This window comes from Oncorhynchus keta, chromosome 33, assembly GCF_023373465.1.
Source record: "Oncorhynchus keta strain PuntledgeMale-10-30-2019 chromosome 33, Oket_V2, whole genome shotgun sequence".
In the NCBI taxonomy this organism is placed as follows: Eukaryota; Metazoa; Chordata; class Actinopteri; order Salmoniformes; family Salmonidae; genus Oncorhynchus; species Oncorhynchus keta.
Genome location: NC_068453.1, coordinates 8,462,980 through 8,484,546, shown reverse-complemented (window position 1 = coordinate 8,484,546; position 21,567 = coordinate 8,462,980). Strand labels below are relative to the sequence as shown.

The window sequence follows — 21,567 nt, the reverse complement described above, 5'->3', positions numbered from 1 at the left end:
GTGCAGCGACGCTCCCCTTTAAACCTGACAGAGCTTGAGAGGATCTGCAGAGAAGAATGGGAGAAATTCCCCAAATACAGGTGTGACAAGCTTGTAGCATCACACCCAAAAAGACTCGAGGCTGTAACAAGTATTGAGTAAAGGGTCTGAATACTTATGTAAATGTGATATTTCATTTTCTTTATTTTCTAAATAAATTTGCATACATTAAAAGAAAATATGTTATTCCTTTGTCATTATGGGGTATTGGGTGTAGATTTATAGATGATGAAAACCCGATGTACCTGAGCTCAATTTCAAGGGTCAGAATACTTATGTAAATACGGTATGTTTTACATTTTTTTAATGAATTAGCAACATTTTCTCAACTTTCTTTTAGCTTTATTATGGGGTGTTTGTCAATGAGAAAAAATATCTAATACATTTTAGAATAAGGCTATAACGTAACAAAATGTGGAAAAAGTCAAGGGGTCTGAAACAAAAATATAAATGCAACAATTTCAACCATTTGAGTTACAGTTCATATAAGGATTTCAGTCAATTGAAACAAATTCATTAAGACCCCAATCTTTAAATTTCAAATGACTGGTCAGGGGCGCAGGGGAGCTAGACCCAGCCAATCAGAATTTGTTTTTCTCCACAAAAGGGCTTTATTATCGACAGAAAAAACTCTGGGGGGTGAAGGTCCTGGGCTGGCGTGGTCTGCGGTGGTGAGGACCGTTGGACGTACTACCAAATTCTCTAAAATGTTTGAGGCAGCTTGTAGTAGAGAAATTAACATTACATTCTCTAGCAACATCTCTTGTGGACATTCCTGCAGGGATCATACCAATTGCACGCTCCCCCCAAATTTGAAACATCTGTGGCGTTGTGACAAAACTGCACATTTTAAAGTGGTCTTTTATTGTCCACAGCACACAGTGCACCTGTGTAATGATAATGCTGTTTAATCACCTTTTTGATATGCCACACCTGTCAGGTGGATGGATTATCTTGGCAAAGGAGAAATACTCACTAACAGGGATGTAAAGAAATGTGTGGACAAAATTTGAGAGAAATACAATTTGTGTGTGTATGGAACATTTCTGGGATCTTTTATTTCAGCTCATGAAACATGGGACCAACACTTTACATGTTGCATTCATATTTTTGTTTAGTATATTTGCAATTTCTCACAATCAAAACAATGAATGACACATTTTCTTTATTAAAGTGTCAGACAAAACATTGTAAAACCATTGCCATATCCCATTAGCCATTCCATTCAGTACCCTCCATTACTATAGTTAACATTGATAAAATTCCAACTCAAATGTTGCTCTTGAAATTTAAAATACATAATGTATCTACAGAACTTCCTCAACCAGTCATACACAGAAACGACAGAAAAATAAGGGGGAAATATGCAACTGCCAGATCCGGTAATCATAACGGGCGTGAGAGAAAAGGAAAGTAAAGCTCTTTTCTTCCACAGGACTCAAGTTTCAGTCCAGTCCAGTGTGAGAAAGGACAGGCACCATAAGTAGGACCAGGAGTCTTTCCAATACCTGACCAGGAAACCACCTTTAACTATGGCTTCAAGTTTTCCCTGGTCTGGTCATATGGTCAGGAAACCCTAACATGGTCTAAGATCTGTTTGTGCCATCTCGCTAACCCCTAGTTCATTTTTGGCAAGACAGCACAGCACGAGGAAAACCCCCTGGCCCATCTAGTGTAACAATGGACCAGCTCTCCTCCGCCACACCTCTCAAGGTTGTCCAGAGGCGATGACATGGTGAGTTTGTCTGTACATTCAATAGTAGAGTGAGAGCGCAAAAATGGACACGGGTTCTCTTCAGTCCGGTAGAGGGACTCTCCTCCTCGTGGGGAGTACTCCAGTAGAGGAGAGCAGCATTCAATAACATGTAACATTCTGGGGTAGCCATCTTAACCAACTCCAGATTCATTAGTAACAGTTGCCCGTAGCAACCAGGACTGGCACCCTTGGCTGGTACGGACCTTAAAATTGCAGAATCAAGATACAAAAAAGCAGATTGTTTTCCCTTTTAAAATGGGAAGAGGTCTTAATTTACAAAGTCTCATGAAAGTTACCTAGCTAACTGTTGGAGGTAGGCAATTTTACCAATGGGGGGGTTACGTGACTTGATGAGAACAACTGTATCATAAATATAATAGATTGTTTTTCTCCATAAACATAAAGTCACTGTTATACCGTGGTGTTGCTCTCTCCCACTTTGTCCACGAACTAAAAGAAAGAGAGAAAATAAACACATTTAAGTCAGTCTACCGTCCCCTTTGCAAAGTAGAGCAAAAATAGATGACATATACAAGCTTGACTAAAACGTTTAGTGCTTAGTTGTACATTGGAAATTAAATGTTTGCTTGACGTGACTGACTGAGTAGACTATTCAAAATGGCGTGTAGGATAAATGCTGTTGCTGGTGTCCGAGTATAAATTATTTCCAATACCAATGGTTCACTACTCTGGTCAGGCATAAGGCAACATTACAGTATAACATACATTATAAACAGATGTGAATCATGCTCACATGCAAGGGAAAATCTGCAGTGACTGACCAAGATAGCGGATTGTCCTCAGAGTTAATTATGAAGGCTTTAAAAGAGACAGAGACACATTCTCCTCAAAACAAGTGACTTCACGAACATACACCGCATAACAAACACACACACACACACACACATATATGACAGAAGATTGAGTGACACAGTATGAGACACTACAGCCGTCCAGAACCAATGTCAGAGGCCAATTGGAACCTGTGTTGTCTTTAGTGTAACCACCTCAGCCCACCCAGCACCAACTGCATTGTAGGCCCTGTTCCCATCCTCTTCCTCACACAGTGGTATAGTGGAAGTGGAAGTGGGAAAACTGGGAAAAAGGCATTGAAACTATTGGAGCGTTTCTTTTATCACCGTGACCAGCAATCAGAATTTACCCAGCTATTTTTTTTTTTTACCACTACATCTCTGAACTCACCCCACTGATGAATGGGAGGTTTAGCAGGGAGCCCAGGAAGGGTATCCTTCTGATGAAGCCTACTGCCGCTGGGAAGAAACCCCTGGAGAAGATAAAGAGAGAGTTAGTTGACAACAGCAAGCACATGATGACAGACTACGGATCTTTACACGCAGCAAGCCCTTGCATAAAATGAGGGCTGCACTCAACAGGGGGTGGGGGAGGGGGAGACAGTTGACAGGACAAACAAAGATGTCCTTGGCTTGTTTTACCTCAAGACTGCATCTTATTCGAAAGATAAGCTTAGCAAACAAGCCTGGGGCCTGTACTTGACCCACCTGAATAAAAGGAAAAATCCATAGATCTCCAGGACCACTCCCACAATTGGCCAGCCAATAAGAACGATCAACACTCCACCCAGGAAGAAGCTAGTTGCCTTCATCTTGTGTTTCTGGAAGAAGAACCGGAACGTCCTCTCCAGACCGATCACAAACGACAGGCCAGCCACAAACAGGATCTATCGCGAGATAGAAGGGACAGGGAACAGACAATGTCTGTTGACAATGACGGAGTACTTCACAGTTAAACCCTACAACTCCCCACTACTCTATAAAAAGGTGGTGATTGTGCTCAGTTGAGAATCAGAAAGGCGAGGAGGGCTCTGCAGCTGTGTTTTTCTCAGTGTCACTCAGAGATAATGTAATTGCATTTCAGACCAACGTTCCAATAAATATAGCAAAACGTAAGCCTCGTATGTAGCTGCAGAAGGTAGACAAATGTATTAACTGTGGATGGTGATGATGAAATCACTCACATTTCCTATGGCAAGGAGGGCTTTGTCAAAAAACAGTATCATTCCAAAGAAGAGGAAAAACACGCCGAAGCCCGTTAGTCCCATTCCGATCTCTGCAAGAAAGAAGAATCACATTATTTAAAGTATCCAAGCACACTAACGTTAATACGTTTGAGTCACAGGATGGGAGGGCTGAGGGGGGGGACAACTCATAACAATGGCCGGAACGGAGCGAATGGAATGGCATCCAACCTTTCCACTGCCTATCCTCCCAATTGACACCCCCCGTCCCTAACTAGCCATCTGGTTCAGAATGAATATGTTATTAATTAGTTAGCTGTCAATGGTCACTATCTAGCAAACAAATTCGATTCAGCAGGCTAGCTATTTCTAGCTGTTTTCCTCACATACGAGAATAGCACATTAGTTATGTAGCTGAGAGGATAGCGTGCTAATGTTAGTTAGAGAGCTGGAACAAATTGGCAAGCAACAACCGTTAGATCAAATAGAAATCGCCTTACTCTGTGAGTCCGTTAAAGAGATCATTTTGACAATGAATCAACAGCTTGTAAAATATAAAAGTTGACACTGTTAATTGTATTTTATTAAAATACAAGTTCAGGTGCTGCCACTGTAGCACTAGCCACGTCTTCCGGAAACACGCCTTCTTGGTTTCATCAAAAATATCATTCTTCCGGACAAAATCAGGGTTGCATTCAACATTCTAACGGGTTGTATAAAAACGTTAATGGAGAAAAACAAGGAGAGCACTTATCTGCTGAATATAACTAGTTAGTTGCTGGAAAATATATTCCCTGCCTACATACACGTCCATTTTACGGATGGAAAATGTTTTCAGGTTGTATTGTATCGTACAATAAAAGGTTAAATAAAAATACAACATTTATTCAGCATTGATTGCAGTTGGTTTGTTGAATGTACCCAATATCACGGAGAAAGTGAAACAACCGCAATCTGATTGGTCTGCACAAGAAGAAAAAAAAAATCACCCGCGCGAGCTGTCTAGCAACCGTCAAGAAAAAGGGAGCGCAAGTAAACAGTGCAAACTCGAGAAGTGAGGGGAGTACATTTTTGATGGTGAGTTTTGCTTTGTTCTTTCAACATCCTCTAATTTTCCATAATTTCGTTCCACATGTTAGTATCATTAATGACTAGCCAAATATGTAGCTGTCAAAAAGTTGAAGTATAATTTTCTAGCTGGTCAGCTACAGGTTGGCTAACATTAACATTAGGCTGTTTGGTGGAGCAGGTGGCTGATTCCCGATGGAGGCTGGTTAACGTACTGCTAGGGTGGTCGATCATTGGCAATCTATTTATCTAACTATCATTGGCTAGCAATCTAATATGGTGAAGAAAAAGCTAAGATAAAGGGTAAAGCCACATGGAGGAAGGGTGGGGGCTTTCCCGGTTCACACATGTCCGTTTACTTTACACAATAAATGTTTACATTCCGCCCTGCTTGCCAAAAGCTCAAGGAAACAACTTGTTCGTGTATGGATAGATTCAAAGTGTATTTTATGCATACAGTTTATAATATATCCTTGGATAATTTATAAATAAAGCCCGAGGGAGTGTGGTATGTGGCCAATATACCACCTAAGGGCTGTTCTAAGGACACAGCCCTTAGCCGTGGTATATTGGCCATATATCACAAATCCCCGAGGTGCCTTATTGCTATTATAAACTGGTTACCAATGTAATTAGAGCAGTACAGATAAATGTTTTGTCATAGACATGGTATATGTTCTGATATACCACAGTTTTCAGCCAATCAGTATTCAGGGCTCGAACCACCCAGTTTATAATGCACATTATACCATGGCATCATTGAGTACTTGTTTCTGATTGGCTTGAAGGGCATTCAAGAGCGTGCATTATTTCCCTAAATAATGGACAGTATAATTTCACTGTAGAATTCATTGCCAATAGTTCATTCTAACATGTTCAATGTTTGAGCTGCTTTTGAAAGCAATAGTCGAATTTAAAACATTATTGGCATTGTTGAATTTGATTTTCATAATGGCAAGCTAGGACATACCCATAACATTCAGCCACCACCGTGCTTGAAAATATGGTGAGTGCTACTCAGTGGTGTGTTGTGTTGGATTTGCCCCTAACATAACACTTTTGTATTCCGGACATAAAGTTAATTTCTTTGCCACATTTTATGCATAAGGCATTTTTGTGCCTTAATTTTGTGCCTTATTGCAAACAAGATGTATGTTTTGGAAGATATTTATTTTCAGTGTTGTTTATTTTATATCTCAATTTTTTTTCTTAAACTTCTGGGCGATTCTCGTAAAAAATAGAAAATGTTTTCTCTAAATAAGCATTGTTGTACTATTAAAGGTCAACTACACTGCATTTCAAACAGTCAGCAATAACCTAATGAATTCAGGGCTTGGGAAATTATATCTAGACTAAATATAAGCCTTCCACAACCATAAAACCCACTAATAATTTTATTATTTTATAAAAATATTTTAATAACCTGCGTTTTAAAATGTTTTTATAATCACTGATCTGGCTTTCAAGTTTGTCTATGAAAATGCCCTTTTTTGTTACAAATTTAACTAGTATCATGCACATTCACTGATAATGAATAACTTCTTGTAGTAGGCATTAGGCACTAGACAATTAGCACAGGTCTCATCAACAATCTCTCAAGCCCACGTGCTAGTGATTAGCCAGCTAATCTTTAGACAACTTTGATCTAGTTGCTAGCTAACAAAGTTGAACAGTTGAATTGTTATGAACACACCCTTCTGTCTGTCTCCAACTGTTTGAAAAGCATGTCCACTTTGTTCAGATGTTGAAATCAAGTGGCCTACCTTATTTCTCAGAATGAGAACGAGTTGCCAAGTACTTATTTAATTGTGCTTTATTCTTATTGCACATTTATAAATCACAGACTAGACAGCTAGTATAATAACAGCCCTTTGGCTAAAATGCTGCTAGCGGTAAGTGGTACCCCAATGCCGCGGACAAACTTGAGCATTAATTTTCCAGAATCAATGTTCATTGACACTCTCGTTTTAGTAGTCTGCTCTGCGCACAATTTGAGTAGTTGAGACAACATTTCTAACGACACACTTTTTAACTTCTCTATTACAGTAAAATAATGTCTCAATGTGTTTTGGTGTCCGTATGACCAATTCTGCAGGACCAAAACTCAAATGCAAATAGTGAGTTGAAACCGCATGTCAGAGAGGAAGATGTGATCTCTCATCTTTGTTGGTGTGAGAGGAAGGGGGAGGAGCTTGGTATGTGTGTAAATCATAGACGAAGAGATGAAGCAAGATGCTTCACTTTTGATTAAGTCTGTTCATAAATAAGGCCAATGTGTTTCTATGGGCTTATTTTGGATCTAAACATGTCGCCTGCCTTCCCACCTTTGGGACAACGACTCCTATTGTTAGGGCGGAGGCCAGTGACACACAATCTCAGTTTCATCTATTTAAAATTTAGGCTGCCTGTAACCCAACAAAATCAGGGGGAAAAACAAGGGGTAGGAATTCTTTCTGAAGGCACTATTTCTTGCTAGCTACATTGCATAACACTGCCATTTCCCCCCTCATTCAACAGAGTGATAAAAGTCCGCAAGGTGATTGATTGTGTTGTAGACTTGCCTTGGAAATGGACAGTGACAATGCCGACGGTAAGTGAATGTGATCTCACATTTCTATCCCCCTTTCTTAAAAGTATGGTGCCAAACCCATAGAGAAACAGTGACTGTGAGATAGTCTGATGTGTGTCTGACATCATTAGCACCTCACCTGTGAAACACAGGTCGTTAGTGACTTGGAAGTGTCAGACCTGACAGTCTCTAGGATCACATATGATTGGTCCCAGAGGAAAGCTAACCAGGGCAGATTGTGCTTTGAAAAGGATATAATAATTTATATTAGGCCCTGGCCAACATGTAGATAAACACAAGGATTTAGCACAGCATTTAAAAGAGAAGAACTTTGGAGTGAGCTTGCTGTGTTCAATTTCTGATTCATGGTCCCACTGTTGTCTTTGTGCATGTGTGTTCAATGCATATTCTAGATTATTTCTATGTAGGGCCTAGAAACCGTAGATCTTTGACTCCCGGAAAAAGTCATTAAAAGATCAAATAGTTATTAACCTAATGTTCTCCTCCCTACCAGAGAGGCATGTGTGTTACATGAATGCCCCATCGTAAGTAGTAGATACCATAGAGCACGTTGATTACAGCAAATGTTTTGTTATTGTTTGTTAATGTTCTCCTCCCCAGACGTGCAGGCAGGGCTGGACTCTGTGGAGGCTGAGCTGGAGGTGGTGAAGTTGCAGATAGCTGAGCTGCTGGAGAAGCAGGCTAGCCTGACCTCCAAGAGGAAAAAGCTGCTCCGCAGGCTGGAAGAGCCATGTGACTCCACCCAGCCCTCTGGATCTGGACCTGCAATGACCAAGCAGGAGCTGCTGCGCTATGAGAATGATGGTACGGTAGAGGCTACAATGTATAGGATGTGGCACATATGTACAATTTACACTGAGTGTACAAAAAATTAAGAACACCTTTCTAATATTGAGTTGCACTTCCTTTTGCCCTCAGAACAGCCTCAAATCGTCAGGGCATGGACTCTGCAAGGGGTCGAAAGCGTTCAACAGGGATGCTGGCCCATGTTGACTCTAATGCTTCCCACAGTTGTCAAGCTTTCATGATGTGCTTTGGGTGGTGGACCATTCTTGATACACACAGGAAACTGTTGAGTGTGATAAACCCAGCAGTGTTGCAGTTCTTGACACACTCAAACCGATGCGCCTGGCATCTACTATCATACTCCGGTCAAAGGCACTTAAATCATTTGTCTAGCCCATTCAACCTCTGAATGGCACACATATTAGCCATTCAGATTAGCCATTCAGATTAGCCAAGACACAAATTAGCCAAGACCTCAGAAAAATAATTGTAGACCTCCACAAGTCTGGTTCATCCTTGGGAGCAATTTCCAAACTCCTGAAGGTACCACGTTCATCTGTACAAACAATAGTACGCAAGTATAAACACCATGGGACCACGCCGCCGTCATACCGCTCAGGAAGGAGATGCCTTCTGTCTCTTAGAGATTCACATACTTTGGTGTGAAAAGTGCAAATCAATCCCAGAACAACAGCAAATAACCTTGTGAAGATGCTGGAGGAAACAGGCACAAAAGTATCTATATCCACAGTAAAACGAGTTCTATATCCACATAACCTGAAAGTCCGCTCAGCAAGGAAGAAGCCGCTGCTCCAAAACCGCCATAAAAAAGCCAGACTACGGTTTGCAACTGCACATGTGGACAAAGATCATACTTTTTGGAGAAATGTCCTCTGGTCTGATGAAACAAAAATAGAAGTGTTTGGCCATAATGACCATCGTTATGTTTGGAGGAAAAATGGGGAGGCTTGCAAGCCGACGAACACCATCCCAACCGTGAAGCACGGGGGTGGAAGCATCATGTTGTGGGGGTGCTTTGCTGCAGGAGGGACTGGTGCTCTTCACAAAATAGATGGCGTCATGAGGAATGAAAATTATGTGGATATATTAAAGCATCTCAAGACATCAGCCAGGAAGTTAAAGCTTGGTCGCAAATGGGTCTTCCAAATGGACAATGACCTCAAGCATACTTCCAAAGTTGTGGCAAAATGGCTTAAGGACAACAAAGTCAAGGTAATGGAGTGGCCATCACAAAGCTCTGACCTCAATCCTATAGGAAATTAGTGTGCAGAACTGAAAAAGCTCCTCAAAGAGCCTGTAGGCTACTGGAGTGAAACCTGCTTTTGTAAGCCCAGTCATTGCGCAACAAAATGCGTGTTCATTTTGGTGGCCACAATTAAAAAAGGAGCTATTTTTATTTCTCTATTTCACCTCCCATTCACCATTTGGATGCATAGGCTATATATAGCCTGCCAACCCTTGACTATCAGCGCGTCACCCACCACTTTGTAATGTTTGCTTGAGGCAGTATAATTGTTTGAAACCTGAACATTTTAAATTACTTGAAATAATGAGGCGCGTCTTACCTTACTTGAAAGTAGCCTTGCAAAAAACATCCATCCATAGAAACGTGGAGGCAATTATTTTATAATGACTTCCTTATGCCATTAACCAGGATTTCTCTCCTGTTCTATTGGTTTTCATATAAACTTTATTTCGTTGTCCAGAAGCCAAAGGCACAATCCTAGACATATTAGCAACCCATCATAGTAGTTGCTATTTGACGCTTTCTAAAGGAGATTTCTCTCTGTCACTGCTCGCATTAGGTGCACACTTTAGAACTGTGTTTTCTGCATGACAGGAGTCGCATGTCACTAATAGGTTATAGCCTTGCCATTATTGCATGTTAACATTAAGCTCGTAATGAACCATGTTGAGTACTTGTACAGTTGAAGTGGGAAGTTTACATACACCGTAGCCAAATACACTTACACTCAGTTTTTCACTATTGGGTAAAAGACCAAGTCCATATTATGGCAAGAACAGCTCAAATAAGCAAAGAGAAACAACAGTCCATCATTACTTTAAGATATGAAGGCCAGTCAATAAGGAACATTTCAAGAACTTTGAAAGTTTCTTCAAGTGCAGTCGCAAAGAACATCAAGCGCCATGATAAAACTGTCTGAGGACTGCCACAGGAAAAGAAGACCCAGAGTTACCTCTGCTGCAGAGGATACGTTCATTAGAGTTAACTGTACCTCAGATTGCAGCCCAAATAAATGCTTCACAGAGTTCAAGTAACAGACACATCTCTGTTCAGAGGAGACTGCGTGAATCAGGCCTTCATGGTCAAATTGCTGCAAAGAAACTACTACTAAAGGACACAATTAATAAGAAGAGACTTGCTTGGACCAAGAAACACGAGCAACGGACATTAGACCGGTGGAAATCTGTCCTTTGGTCTGATGAGTCCAAATTCTAGGTTTTTGGTTTCCACCGCCGTATCTTTGTGAGACAGAGTAGGTGAACGGATGATCTCTGCATGTGTTGTTCCCACTGTGAAGCCTGGAGGAGGAGGTGGTTTGCGCTTAGTGGGACTGTCATTTGTTTTTCAACAGGAAAATGACCCAAAACACACCTCCAGGCTGTGTAAGGGCTACTTGACCAAGTTGCTCTCGGAGGATGTGTTGGTACCATTCTTTATTCATGGCTGTGTTCTCAGGCAAAATTGTGAGTGAGCCCACTCCCTTGGCTGAGAAGCAACCCCACACATGAATGGTCTCAGGATGCTTTACTGTTGGCATGACACAGGACTGATGGTAGCGCTCACCTTGTCTTCTCCGGACAAGCTTTTTTCCGGATGCCCCAAACAATCGGAAAGGGGATTCATCAGAGAAAATTACTTTACCCCAGTCCTCAGCAGTCCAATCCCTGTACTTTTTGCAGAATATCAGTCTGTCCCTGATGTTTTCCCTGGAGAGAAGTGGCTTCTTTGCTGCCCTTCTTGACACCAGGCCATCCTCCAAAAGTCTTCGCCTCACTGTGCGTGCAGATGCACTCACACCTGCCTGCTGCCATTCCTGAGCAAGCTCTGTACTGGTGGTGCCCCGATCATGCAGCTGAATCAACTTTAGGAGACGTCCTGGCGCTTGCTGGACTTTTTTGGGCGCCCTGAAGCCTTTACAAGAATTGAACCGCTCTCCTTGAAGTTCTTGATGATCCGATAAATGGTTGATTTAGGTGCAATCTTACTGGCAGCAATATCCTTGCCTGTGAAGCCCTTTTTGTGTAAAGCAATGATGACTGCACGTGTTTCCTTTTAATCATGGCTGACAGAGGAAGAACAATGATTCCAAGCACCACCCTCCTTTTGAAGCTTCCAGTCTGTTATTCGAACTCAATCAGCATGACAGAGTGATCTCCAGCCTTGTCCTCGTGAACACTCACACCTGTGTTAACGAGAGAATCACTGACATGATGTCAGCTGGTCCTTTTGTGGCAGGGCTGAAATGCAGTGGAAATGTTTTTTGGGGGATTCAGTTCATTTGCATGGCAAAGAGGGACTTTGCAATTAATCTGATCACTCTTCATAACATTCTGGAGAATATGCAAATCACCATCATATAACTTTGAAAATTAACATTTGTGTCATTGTCAAAACTTTTGGCCACGGCTGTACATGACTCCATATGTGTTATTTCATCATTTTTATGTATTCACTATCATTCTACAATGTTTGTTAAATGAATTGAGAAGCACAACCACACTGCTGTGTGTGTAATATGTTCCAGACCTGGGTTCAAATACTATTTCAAATATCTCAATTACTTTCACATACATTTCTAAGGAAGTACTCAGATTTTCTTTATTTGAAACGTCAAGTAGTTGAATATTGGTATGTATTTGCCAATGCTCATACACTGACTCAAATACACTCCCATACATTTAAAACAGGTATTTTGAAAAAAGTATTTGAAAATACTTTCAAATAGTAGGCTAATTATAGGAAGTGAAAATACATCCAATATAAGTAGTTGATTTGGGCCACATTATTTGAAAATACTCAAATACATATTTTAAATAACTAATAATCGAATACACATGTATTTTAACTCTGCCTATCTTTTTGGATGTAAACATATCAGATATATATTTCCAGGAGCTGAATTGCACAGTTCAATTTAAAGCAAAAATAAATATGTAGACTGTGCTATTTTATTAGGTGGGCTACAATCTTGAAGGCTGAATATATTGCTGTACTGTATTTTGACACGCTTAAATGTTTTCTTTCCAAACCTAGATTTCTCGTGGTCAACAGAGCTGGAGCAGAATCTGAAGGATGTCTTCCAGCTCTCTAAGTTCCGTCCTCTCCAGCTGACGGCCATCAACCTTAGTATGTCTGGTAAAGACCTCTTTCTAGTGATGCCCACTGGACGAGGGAAAAGCCTCTGCTATCAGCTACCTGCAGTCTGCTCTGAGGGTGAGGGGAGAACGCACACACACCCATAAAATGCATGCATACATACATGTATTACACACACACACACACACACACACACACACACACACACACACACACACACACCTGGTGCATATATTGAAAACACTAATGTTACAGTTCATTGAATAATTGTGTGTGCTGTGCAAACACGTACTGCAGACAGGGCTCTAAATTAACATGTTTCATTGGTAGCTCTGGTGCTCCCATTTTTTTTTAAAGTTAGGAGCACCACATGAAATTTAGGAGCACCAGATAATAAGATTTTTTTTCAAATGAATTGTGATACAGCCTATATTGGACCTATATGAACTTGACTTACTTTTGAACCACATGTTATGCCTTAGAAACGAATATGTAACACTGTGAAGACATGAGTTTATTATAAAGGCTAAAATGTTAATACGAATTAATACCTGTCATTGAATAAGTAATTTGTAGAATATTAGGTTTCTACATTGTGTAAAAGCACTATTTTCCTATTGAGATGCATTACGTTTAAAATTCTATACTATCTTTAAGAACGTCAGGTTTGTGATGACATGCAGGAGCTCTGTCATACAGTACATTCATTGCTCTCCTGAAAAAGCTGTCCCTTTTTCTTTCTGTGCCCCCAAATATTTGGATATACTGGTAAAGTTACCAGGATGTTAGCTAGCTAGCCAATTCGGTAATATGACTGAACAAAGTTTAAAAGGGCGCACTTGTGCTACAAAAATAAAACTGGTCGCACAGCAGAATATTTGGTCACATATGCGACTAAATTAGTGTCACTTTAGCGCCCCGACCGCAGATGGTTGCAGCCATTCCTCGCTGCAGTGTGGTTGTTGTTTAACGTGTGTTTGTGTGCTGCCAGGTTTCACTCTGGTAGTAACTCCTCTCGTCTCTCTGATGGAGGATCAGCTCATGTACTTGAAGTCCATCGACGTTGAAGCCGTCTCTCTCAACGCGTCCAGCAGTAAGGTAATGACCAACACAAACACTTTCTACGTATGATTGATTCTTTGCTGGTATTGATTATGATTATAGCTGTAGGATTTGCGTTTGATTTTTGACTTCTGCTACGCACCTCAGGAACACGCTAAAATGGTCCTGGCGGAGATGACGGACTCCAAAGCGCCTTTCAAGCTGCTGTATGTGACTCCGGAGAAGATAGCGAAGAGCAAGCTGCTGATGTCGAGGCTGGAGAAGGCCTACAACGCAGGAAGGCTTAGCCGTATTGCTGTGGACGAGGTGCACTGCTGCAGCCAGTGGGGACACGACTTCAGACCTGGTGAGAGACTGCAACTGTACTGTATATGGACTACTTACTTTTTTTATTAGTCTCCTTGCTTTGTTTTGGAAAGTAAAGGGCTACTCAAACATCACTTTACGTTACAATACCCAAACAAGGATATCACCATGTAATTACACAGAACACGTCAATGTATCTCTATGCATACCACTTAGAATGCATTCCCAATAGATTGCTTCATTCTCAGGTGTATTCTGTGAGTTTTGTGTTGGCCTGATAGCCAACTACCCCTTCCTCTTCCGCCAGACTACAAGCTCCTGGGGATCCTGAAGAGGCAATTCCCAAAGGTTCCGTTGCTAGGGCTGACGGCCACGGCAACCGGCAGTGTTCTAAAGGACTGTCAGAAGATCCTGTGTGTCCCTGAGCCAATCACACTCACCGCCTCCTTCAACCGCACCAACCTCTACTACGAGGTGGGCGTCATGGCAACTATACACACCTGGCCCCCACCTGTTTGGCAAACACCTGTTGATGTCCTTTTGACCTTTAAAAATACACACAAATGCACACCCGCTGTATCTCTGCACAGAAGTATTTGAGGATCTGTACTTGTTTTTGTGTCTCAGGTTCGCCTTAAAGACTCGAACAGTGATGATTCAGTCAGTGACATCTCCGCACTGATCAAGGAGAGATATAAGGACCAGTCAGGTACTTTGAAAGGAAAAACAAAAAGGAGAGGTCAAAATTCAGTTTGTCCCATTTTCGAAACCATCAGCAGCTTGTTATCCGGACTTGAGGTATTATGCTTTTGCCTTTGGCAGGGATAGTGTACGTGTTTTCCCAGAAGGACGCGGAGACGGTGTCAGCAGACCTACAGAAGAAAGGCGTCAATGCATCTCCATACCACGCTAACATGAATCCAGAGGACAAGTCACAGGTTCATCGCAAATGGGCCACCGACAAGATCCAGGTGGTGGTAGCTACTGTGGCGTTCGGGATGGGGATCGACAAGGCTGACGTCAGATTTGTCATCCATCACACCATCAGCAAGTCCATAGAGAACTACTATCAGGAGAGCGGACGAGCAGGTAGACAACTCTTTTCTCCCCACTCAAAAATGTGATAATTTAGAAAACAACACCTGATCCCTTGACCTCAGAAAATGACGAATACTATTCTACATTTGGAAGAGGAAAAAAAAATCCCCCTCTGATTTTCCAACTGCGCTTCTTCTTCGACCGCAGCCATGGGAGTAGCCAGTTAGTTTTTAAACTCTTTTCCTCTCAAAACTCTTAACTTATTTCCCCTTATCTTTACCATGGTCATCTCTCCGTTCCTCCAGGCAGAGACGATAAGCCGGCTGACTGCATTGTGTACTTTGGCTTCAACGACATCTTCAGGATCAGCACCATGGTTGTCATGGAGAACGTAGGACAACAGAAGCTGCTGACCATGGTCGACTACTGTCAGAATGTGGACAGGTACTGAGCTGGACCAATAACAACGCTCTCATTGACTATTTCAGTTGTGTAGATATCTGTGTTGAGGATCTCTATTGTTTCAAGGTGTCGGCGCTCAGTGATCGCTGTTCACTTTGATGAGGTTTGGGACGATGAAGGATGCAACGAGATGTGTGACGTCTGTCGCCATGGCAATGGTATGTATACAATATAGTGAACATACCACTTTTTAAATCCAACGTACATGGCGTGCTAGGGGCGTAGGAGTAGATTTGGAATTGGGCGTATGAGTTACATATGTTGAGTCTTCATACCTAAGATGCCTGTGTTTTTATCCAGACTACATCACGGTGGACATCACGCAGCATGCTAAAGATGTGGTCCAGATTGTGGAGCTGGCGGGCTCTCTGGATGAGAAACTGACCCCCCTGAAGGTGACCGAGGCGTGGATGGGGAAGGGTCCGGCCAAACGCAGGAAGATGATCCAGACCACCACCCTGTCTCGCCTGGAGGTGGAGGCCATCATCACAAGCCTACTGCTGCAGGGCTACCTCAGGTACTGACTGACTTAACTTTAAACCCTTTACCAGTTCAATATGCTTACTGCTGCAGGGCTGCCTCAGGTAGGCCTACGACCTAGGGCATGTTCAGCACACCATAGGAAAAACTTTTGCAACAAAAATTGTTTTCACTTCAGGCTGTACCTCTCTAAAGAACAGATCCTTGTCTTACATCAGGTACTGACTAAGGACAAATAGGGTTGTCTGGAGAGAATTGTGAGGTCACAATGGACTTGTACTACTGCACAGCTGGTTGCTTTTAGAATGTTGATCTCTTCTCCACAGTGAAGACTTCAGTTTCACTCCATACACCACCTACTTCTACCTGAAGCTGGGTGGTAAGGCACCACTGCTGAAGAACCAGAGTCACTCCATCACCATGAAGATGAGGAGGACAGGCCTGGATGCCAACACGGTCAGTACTACACAGCAAACGGTACAGGAATCATTCAGGCAGGAAGCCTTTGGGTGCATCTCAAGAGACTAAAGTGGCCTCCTCCCATCTGCACGGAATCAATATGATAAATGACTACCCGGTAATAGCTTTTTTTGGTTGTCATTTTTTTTACTAGTCCGTGCAGACTAAGGATAGGAAGCCACTTTTGTCTGAAAATACGTACATCATGTCTCATCTTTTCTGCTTATCACATTTTTTTCTATATCTCCTTCTGCACTTCTGACTGAAATATTTCAGTGTAATGTGTAATTATTTCCCTGTACTTTACTCAACTTTCTCGCCGTCCCAATCCTCATGTCTTTGCCCCGTCTTCTCTCTGCCCTTTCAATCCGTCTTCTCTGTATCTGCTCTGTGTACCTCCTATTGTTTACTTGTCTACTTATCTGCAGGTAAGTGAACTATGTTGTCAGTTTCTTTTCCTTTCAGGCCAGCGGATGAAGGATATCGATTTATTTTCAGCATTTTGATTGATTGAATAATACAATCAACAAAATCAGAGTGTTTTCCCTTTTATCAATGTTAATTATTCTTTTAAAGATTGGGTAGAATCATTCTTACCATCATTCTTATTCCTAATCACTCTATATGTAAATCACTGTAGTTCTAATGCTGTAGGTTTTCTAAACAATGTAGTGTTGCGTAGTACCAGACAGGCGCCGATATCAGGGCTCCAAGTGTAGTACAACACCTGTGGGTTTGGGTGTTGCTGAGACCTAGGCCTACTTATCTAATCCATGTTGATATTTGCTAAAGGTGACCAAGGTGTTGGTAATGGCCGATCACAATCAGTCCTAACACCTTGATATGGGAATGATTCATGTTTCTGGTTCTCCCATCTCAATTCTAAAACCCCTTCTCTTACGTTATTACCCACACCTAGCTTAGGTGTGTGTGTGTGTGTGTGTGTGTGTGTGTGATATGTGAGAGACAGACAGGTTAAAGCTGTTGTTGATAACCTACAGGTAAAAGTGTCCCAGGTAAAGACCAAAGAAGGAAAGAGATCTGGTGACAATGCCGCAAACTCCCCTGTCACCAAGAAAGTCAAGAGAGACCTCTAGTGCCCCCCTGAAGAGACCAAAGAAAAAGTACAGTTCCCTGATTCTCTATTCAACCCACTGCATCTATGGCATGACACTGTCTGGGCAACCATGTGTATGTCAATCAGGTTAAAGACAAATCTGTAACGTTGGGCCCTGAATGATATCCAGAAAGCATAATTATTCATAAAACAATAGAATATGCATGATGTCATACAGTACAATTCAAAAGTTTGGACCTACCAACTCATTCAAGGGTTTTACTTTTTATACATTGGAGAATAATAGTGAAGACATCAAAACGATGAAATAATACATATGGAATCATGTAGTAACCAAAAAAGAGTTTAAAAAAATATATTTGAGATTCTTTAAAGTAGCCACCCTTTGCCTTGATGACAACTTTGTACACTCTTGGCATTCTCTCAACCAGCTTCATGTGGTAGTCATCTGGAATGCATTTCAATTAACAGTGTGCCTGTGGAATTTCTTTCCTTAATGACGGTCAGTCAATCTGGAAAATGTCAAGAACTTTTAAAGTTTCTTCAAGTGCAGTTGCAAAAACCATGAAGCGCTATGATGAAACTGGCTCTCATGAAGACAGCCACAGGAAAGGAAGACCCAGAGTTACCTCTGCTGCAGAGGATAAGTTCATTAGAGTTAACTGTACCTCAGATTGAACCACAAATACATTATTCAGAGTTCAAGTAACAGACACATCTCAATATCACCTTTTCAGAGGAGACTGCGTTGAATTTTCTGCAAAGAAACCACTACTAAAAGGACACCAATAAGAAGAGACTTGCTTGGGCCAAGAAAAATGAGCAATGGACATTGGACCGGTGGAAATCTGTCTTTTTGGTCTGATGAGTCCACATTTTAGATTTTTGGTTCCAACCGCCGCGTCTTTGTGAGACACAGAGTAGGTGAACGGATGATCTCCGCATGTGTGCTTCCCACGTGAAGCATGGAGGAGGAGGTGTGATGGTGCTTTGCTGGTGACACTGTCAGTGATTTATTTAGAATTCAAGGCACACTTAACCAGCATGGCTACCACAGCATTCTGCAGCGATACACTATCCCATCTGGTTTGCGCTTGTTTTTCAACAGGACAATGACACAAAACACAGTCTAAGACCCTTGAAAAAGCATTCCTCATGAAGCTGGTTGAGAGAATGCCAAGAGTGTGCAAAGCTGTCAAGGCAAAGGGTTGCTACTTTGAAGAATCTCAAATATACAATTTATTTTGATTTAACACTTTTTTTGGTTACTACATGACTCCATATGTGGTATTTCATAGTTTGACTGCACTATTATTCTACAATGTAGACAATGGTAAAAATGAAATAAAAACCTTGAATGAGTTGGTGTGTCCAAACTTTTGACTGGTACTGTATTTATGTAAACACTCATAACCATTGCTACAGCTTTCATGGTTTGTGTCCTCACTCAGTCCTGTGTGTATGTCCTGTCAATGTCTACACACATGGCTGTAGATTCATTATGGAGCATGCTTTCTCGAACTCACGCTATGCCACACTAACATTGGGGTTCACTAACATGGTTCTACATAACAACATGCCCAATCCAACCATCTTCGATTTAGGATTGGTTCTTCAGTAAAGTCAGGGGTCATTGACACTTCCTGTTGTCTCCCATAGGAGGACCAATTAGCTGCTGGAGTTAAAGAGGTGGTGGTGACCTCCCAGTCTCCTCCTCCCGTTGACCCCGACAGCAGCACTCCCCCTCCCAGACACAACAAACTGATCAAGATGGATAAAGAGCAGCAGAATCTGGCCAGGAAACAAGACAAGGACCATGAACAGACAGAAAGTCAGACAGGGTACGACCAGAATGACCCTGCTGCTGCCCAGCCCACTGCAATTGAAGTAGACGTAGAGATCAATATTATAGAGAATGTTAATGACAGCGAATCCCCACTACCACCATTAAAACTAAATTCAAAACCTAAATCAACAACCCCTCAAAAGAAGCGAAGGAAACCCTGTACTGCTGCGGTCCCAGCTCCTTCAGAAGGTGCAGTTACAGACTCTGATCACCGGAGGCCAGCATTGGTCAACTCTCCCTCCCAGGTCTCCATCATCTCTGAGGCTGCAGTGGAGGAGCTCTGTGACCTGAGGAACTACTACAGCAAACAGCTGAGGCGGATAAACTACATTTCCCATGAGTACTTGCAGAATCAGGGGTGCTCAGACCCAGGGGTGCTGGCCTGTATCAGAGAGCCACTAAAGAGCCTGCGCCTCCCCCGTGGCTCAACCATCGCCCGGACGGCACGCAACCTGTGGACCAGAGTCAGCTCCAGAAGGAAACTCATCCAAAGATGAACCTTGACCTTACATGGGACAGTTAACATTCAGATGTGGACAATACTGTATCTCTCTTTCACGTCTCACGTTGCCAGACCTAGAGCCCTGGGGCAGACAAATCTACTTTTTTTCTGTGCCACTTAATGTTCTATTTTTCTGGATTGGCTTTGACAGAGAATATCCCCATCCAAGTTAGTTTGTAATATTTTACAGTTGGATTAATACCACTGTTAGCCTAAAATGAAGAGCTGTTTTTTGACATTTCAATATTTTACTTTGGATAAACTAACTCCCATGAACTGAAAGGTTTGTTGAACTGAAGAATGTTTTCACAATGTCACTTTTTTTATATTCTAACATTCCCTAATCTAACAGCCACAATGTGCACGCTAGTGAATTTGATTCACTCTAATACGGTTTATAATACTGCACTGCAGCTTTGGAATAAGAAGGTCCATTCACATTTGAGGAACACAGTATATCTTTAGCCATCATTAATAAAAATCTGATTTTAAAATGTAAAATGTTTCATGTGACCATTTCAATTTTAATCTTTTGGTTGTAAAGTTAGTTTTTGCACCCTCTTCTGGTATATTTTCACCCTCTTCTGGTATATTTTCACCCTCTTCTGGTATATTTTCACCCTCTTCTGGTATATTTTCAAATAATTCCTTTTCAGTTACACACACTCCCCCAAAACACAGTAAGAGCACTGATCAGGAAAATAATGACATTAAAACGATAATATTGAATCTACAAATGCTGTAAAAAATGTGTTGCATCTGCTTAAATTAAGGCAACAATTAAAACAATATTATTGAGTAGATGTAATTATCTTTTGTTTTTGAAGAAAAACAAGTTATTCAAATGTACACAATTAAAGTCCAGGGAAATAATAATAGTTGTAATATAAATGAGATTTACTTCATTTCTGATTAGTTACTTTAAGTGATGGTGTCTTAAATACATTAAATTAGCCATTTACCAGCTTTGGCAGGCATTGTTAAGTGCTCAATCCATCTGCAGTAACTGGAGGTAGAACTGAAAGCATTACAATGTGCTGCATTTGCCTCTTGTTTAGGGTGCTGATGGTGTAAATGAGTGGTCTCACAATTGAATGTCAATTTGTCGGACGGTTTTGATATCCATTCATCATGATCCATTACACCTTATTGCACAACAAGCTGCTTAATAATAATATAGAAATAGACTTTTCTTCAAACATGTACACAACTTTGTGTAAAAGAAACAGTCTACAAATGAATTACCCACAATTCTGTAAAAACAGCCATTAATTTAAATAAATTCTCTCTTTGGTTATCCTCAATATACTTAGATTTTATGCAACATAGTTGGATTTATTTATTTATTAACTTTGGTTTGGTAAAATGACTTGCATTGATTTTATTAAGTATGTTGGTTCAATTCACCCCAGAAGGTTGTTTTTTTTACAGTGTATTGCAGATTACTCATTAATAACCCTTTTCTTGAAAACAATGTTAACTCGAGGTTTGATATTGATACGCAAATCTGTTCTTAGCCCTGCAGGATTCAGTCAAGAGCCCCGTTTATCCCTGGTGCTAACACGTGTCCTGATCTTGTCCACATTTTTAGACAGGTTAAGACGATTAAAATAACTGATTGTGATCAGATATTCCAGACTGTTTCCAGAGGTACTCGGGAACTAATTGATTGGTTGGATGAAAGCTCGATGGACAGGTCAAAGGGTGGAGTGTACAGGTGAGAGTTAAATAAAGAA

The 21,567-nt window shown here is 41.4% G+C and overlaps 2 protein-coding genes across 7 annotated transcripts; one reads left to right on the top strand and one right to left on the bottom strand.

Moving 5' to 3' along the window:
- Positions 1-1,063: 1,063 nt before the first annotated feature.
- On the bottom strand, positions 1,064-4,458 carry LOC118366152 (vesicle transport protein GOT1B-like). Of its 4 annotated transcripts, none has more exons than XR_004821897.2 (6): positions 4,292-4,458; positions 3,792-3,883; positions 3,316-3,494; positions 2,999-3,080; positions 2,550-2,614; positions 1,064-2,245 (listed from the first exon to the last, which is right to left on the bottom strand). XR_004821897.2 is itself a non-coding variant. In XM_035748592.2 (6 exons), exons 1-6 carry the CDS (start codon positions 4,314-4,316, stop codon positions 1,927-1,929), a joined length of 483 nt encoding a protein of 160 aa, XP_035604485.1. In that variant the 5' UTR covers positions 4,317-4,458; the 3' UTR covers positions 1,064-1,926. The 4 variants fall into 4 exon arrangements, 3 of the variants coding, with proteins under 3 accessions (XP_035604485.1, XP_035604486.1, XP_052347755.1); XM_035748592.2 differs by lacking the exon at positions 2,550-2,614 and having other exon boundaries at positions 1,064-1,998; positions 2,213-2,245; XM_035748593.2 differs by lacking the exon at positions 2,550-2,614 and having other exon boundaries at positions 4,292-4,457.
- A 266-nt stretch (positions 4,459-4,724) lies between these two features.
- On the top strand, positions 4,725-20,332 carry LOC118366149 (ATP-dependent DNA helicase Q1-like). Of its 3 annotated transcripts, none has more exons than XM_035748590.2 (15): positions 4,725-4,868; positions 7,377-7,449; positions 8,050-8,253; positions 12,536-12,715; positions 13,590-13,696; positions 13,808-14,006; positions 14,274-14,440; positions 14,594-14,675; positions 14,789-15,055; positions 15,310-15,448; positions 15,533-15,624; positions 15,767-15,983; positions 16,273-16,402; positions 17,407-17,529; positions 19,143-19,292. In XM_035748590.2, the coding sequence occupies exons 2-14, from the start codon at positions 7,428-7,430 to the stop codon at positions 17,500-17,502; spliced, it is 1,902 nt and encodes a 633-aa protein (XP_035604483.1). In that variant the 5' UTR covers positions 4,725-4,868; positions 7,377-7,427; the 3' UTR covers positions 17,503-17,529; positions 19,143-19,292. The 3 variants fall into 3 exon arrangements, with proteins under 3 accessions (XP_035604483.1, XP_052347754.1, XP_035604482.1); XM_052491794.1 differs by having other exon boundaries at positions 16,273-16,423; XM_035748589.2 differs by lacking the exon at positions 17,407-17,529 and having other exon boundaries at positions 19,143-20,332.
- The last annotated feature ends 1,235 nt before the right edge of the window (positions 20,333-21,567 follow it).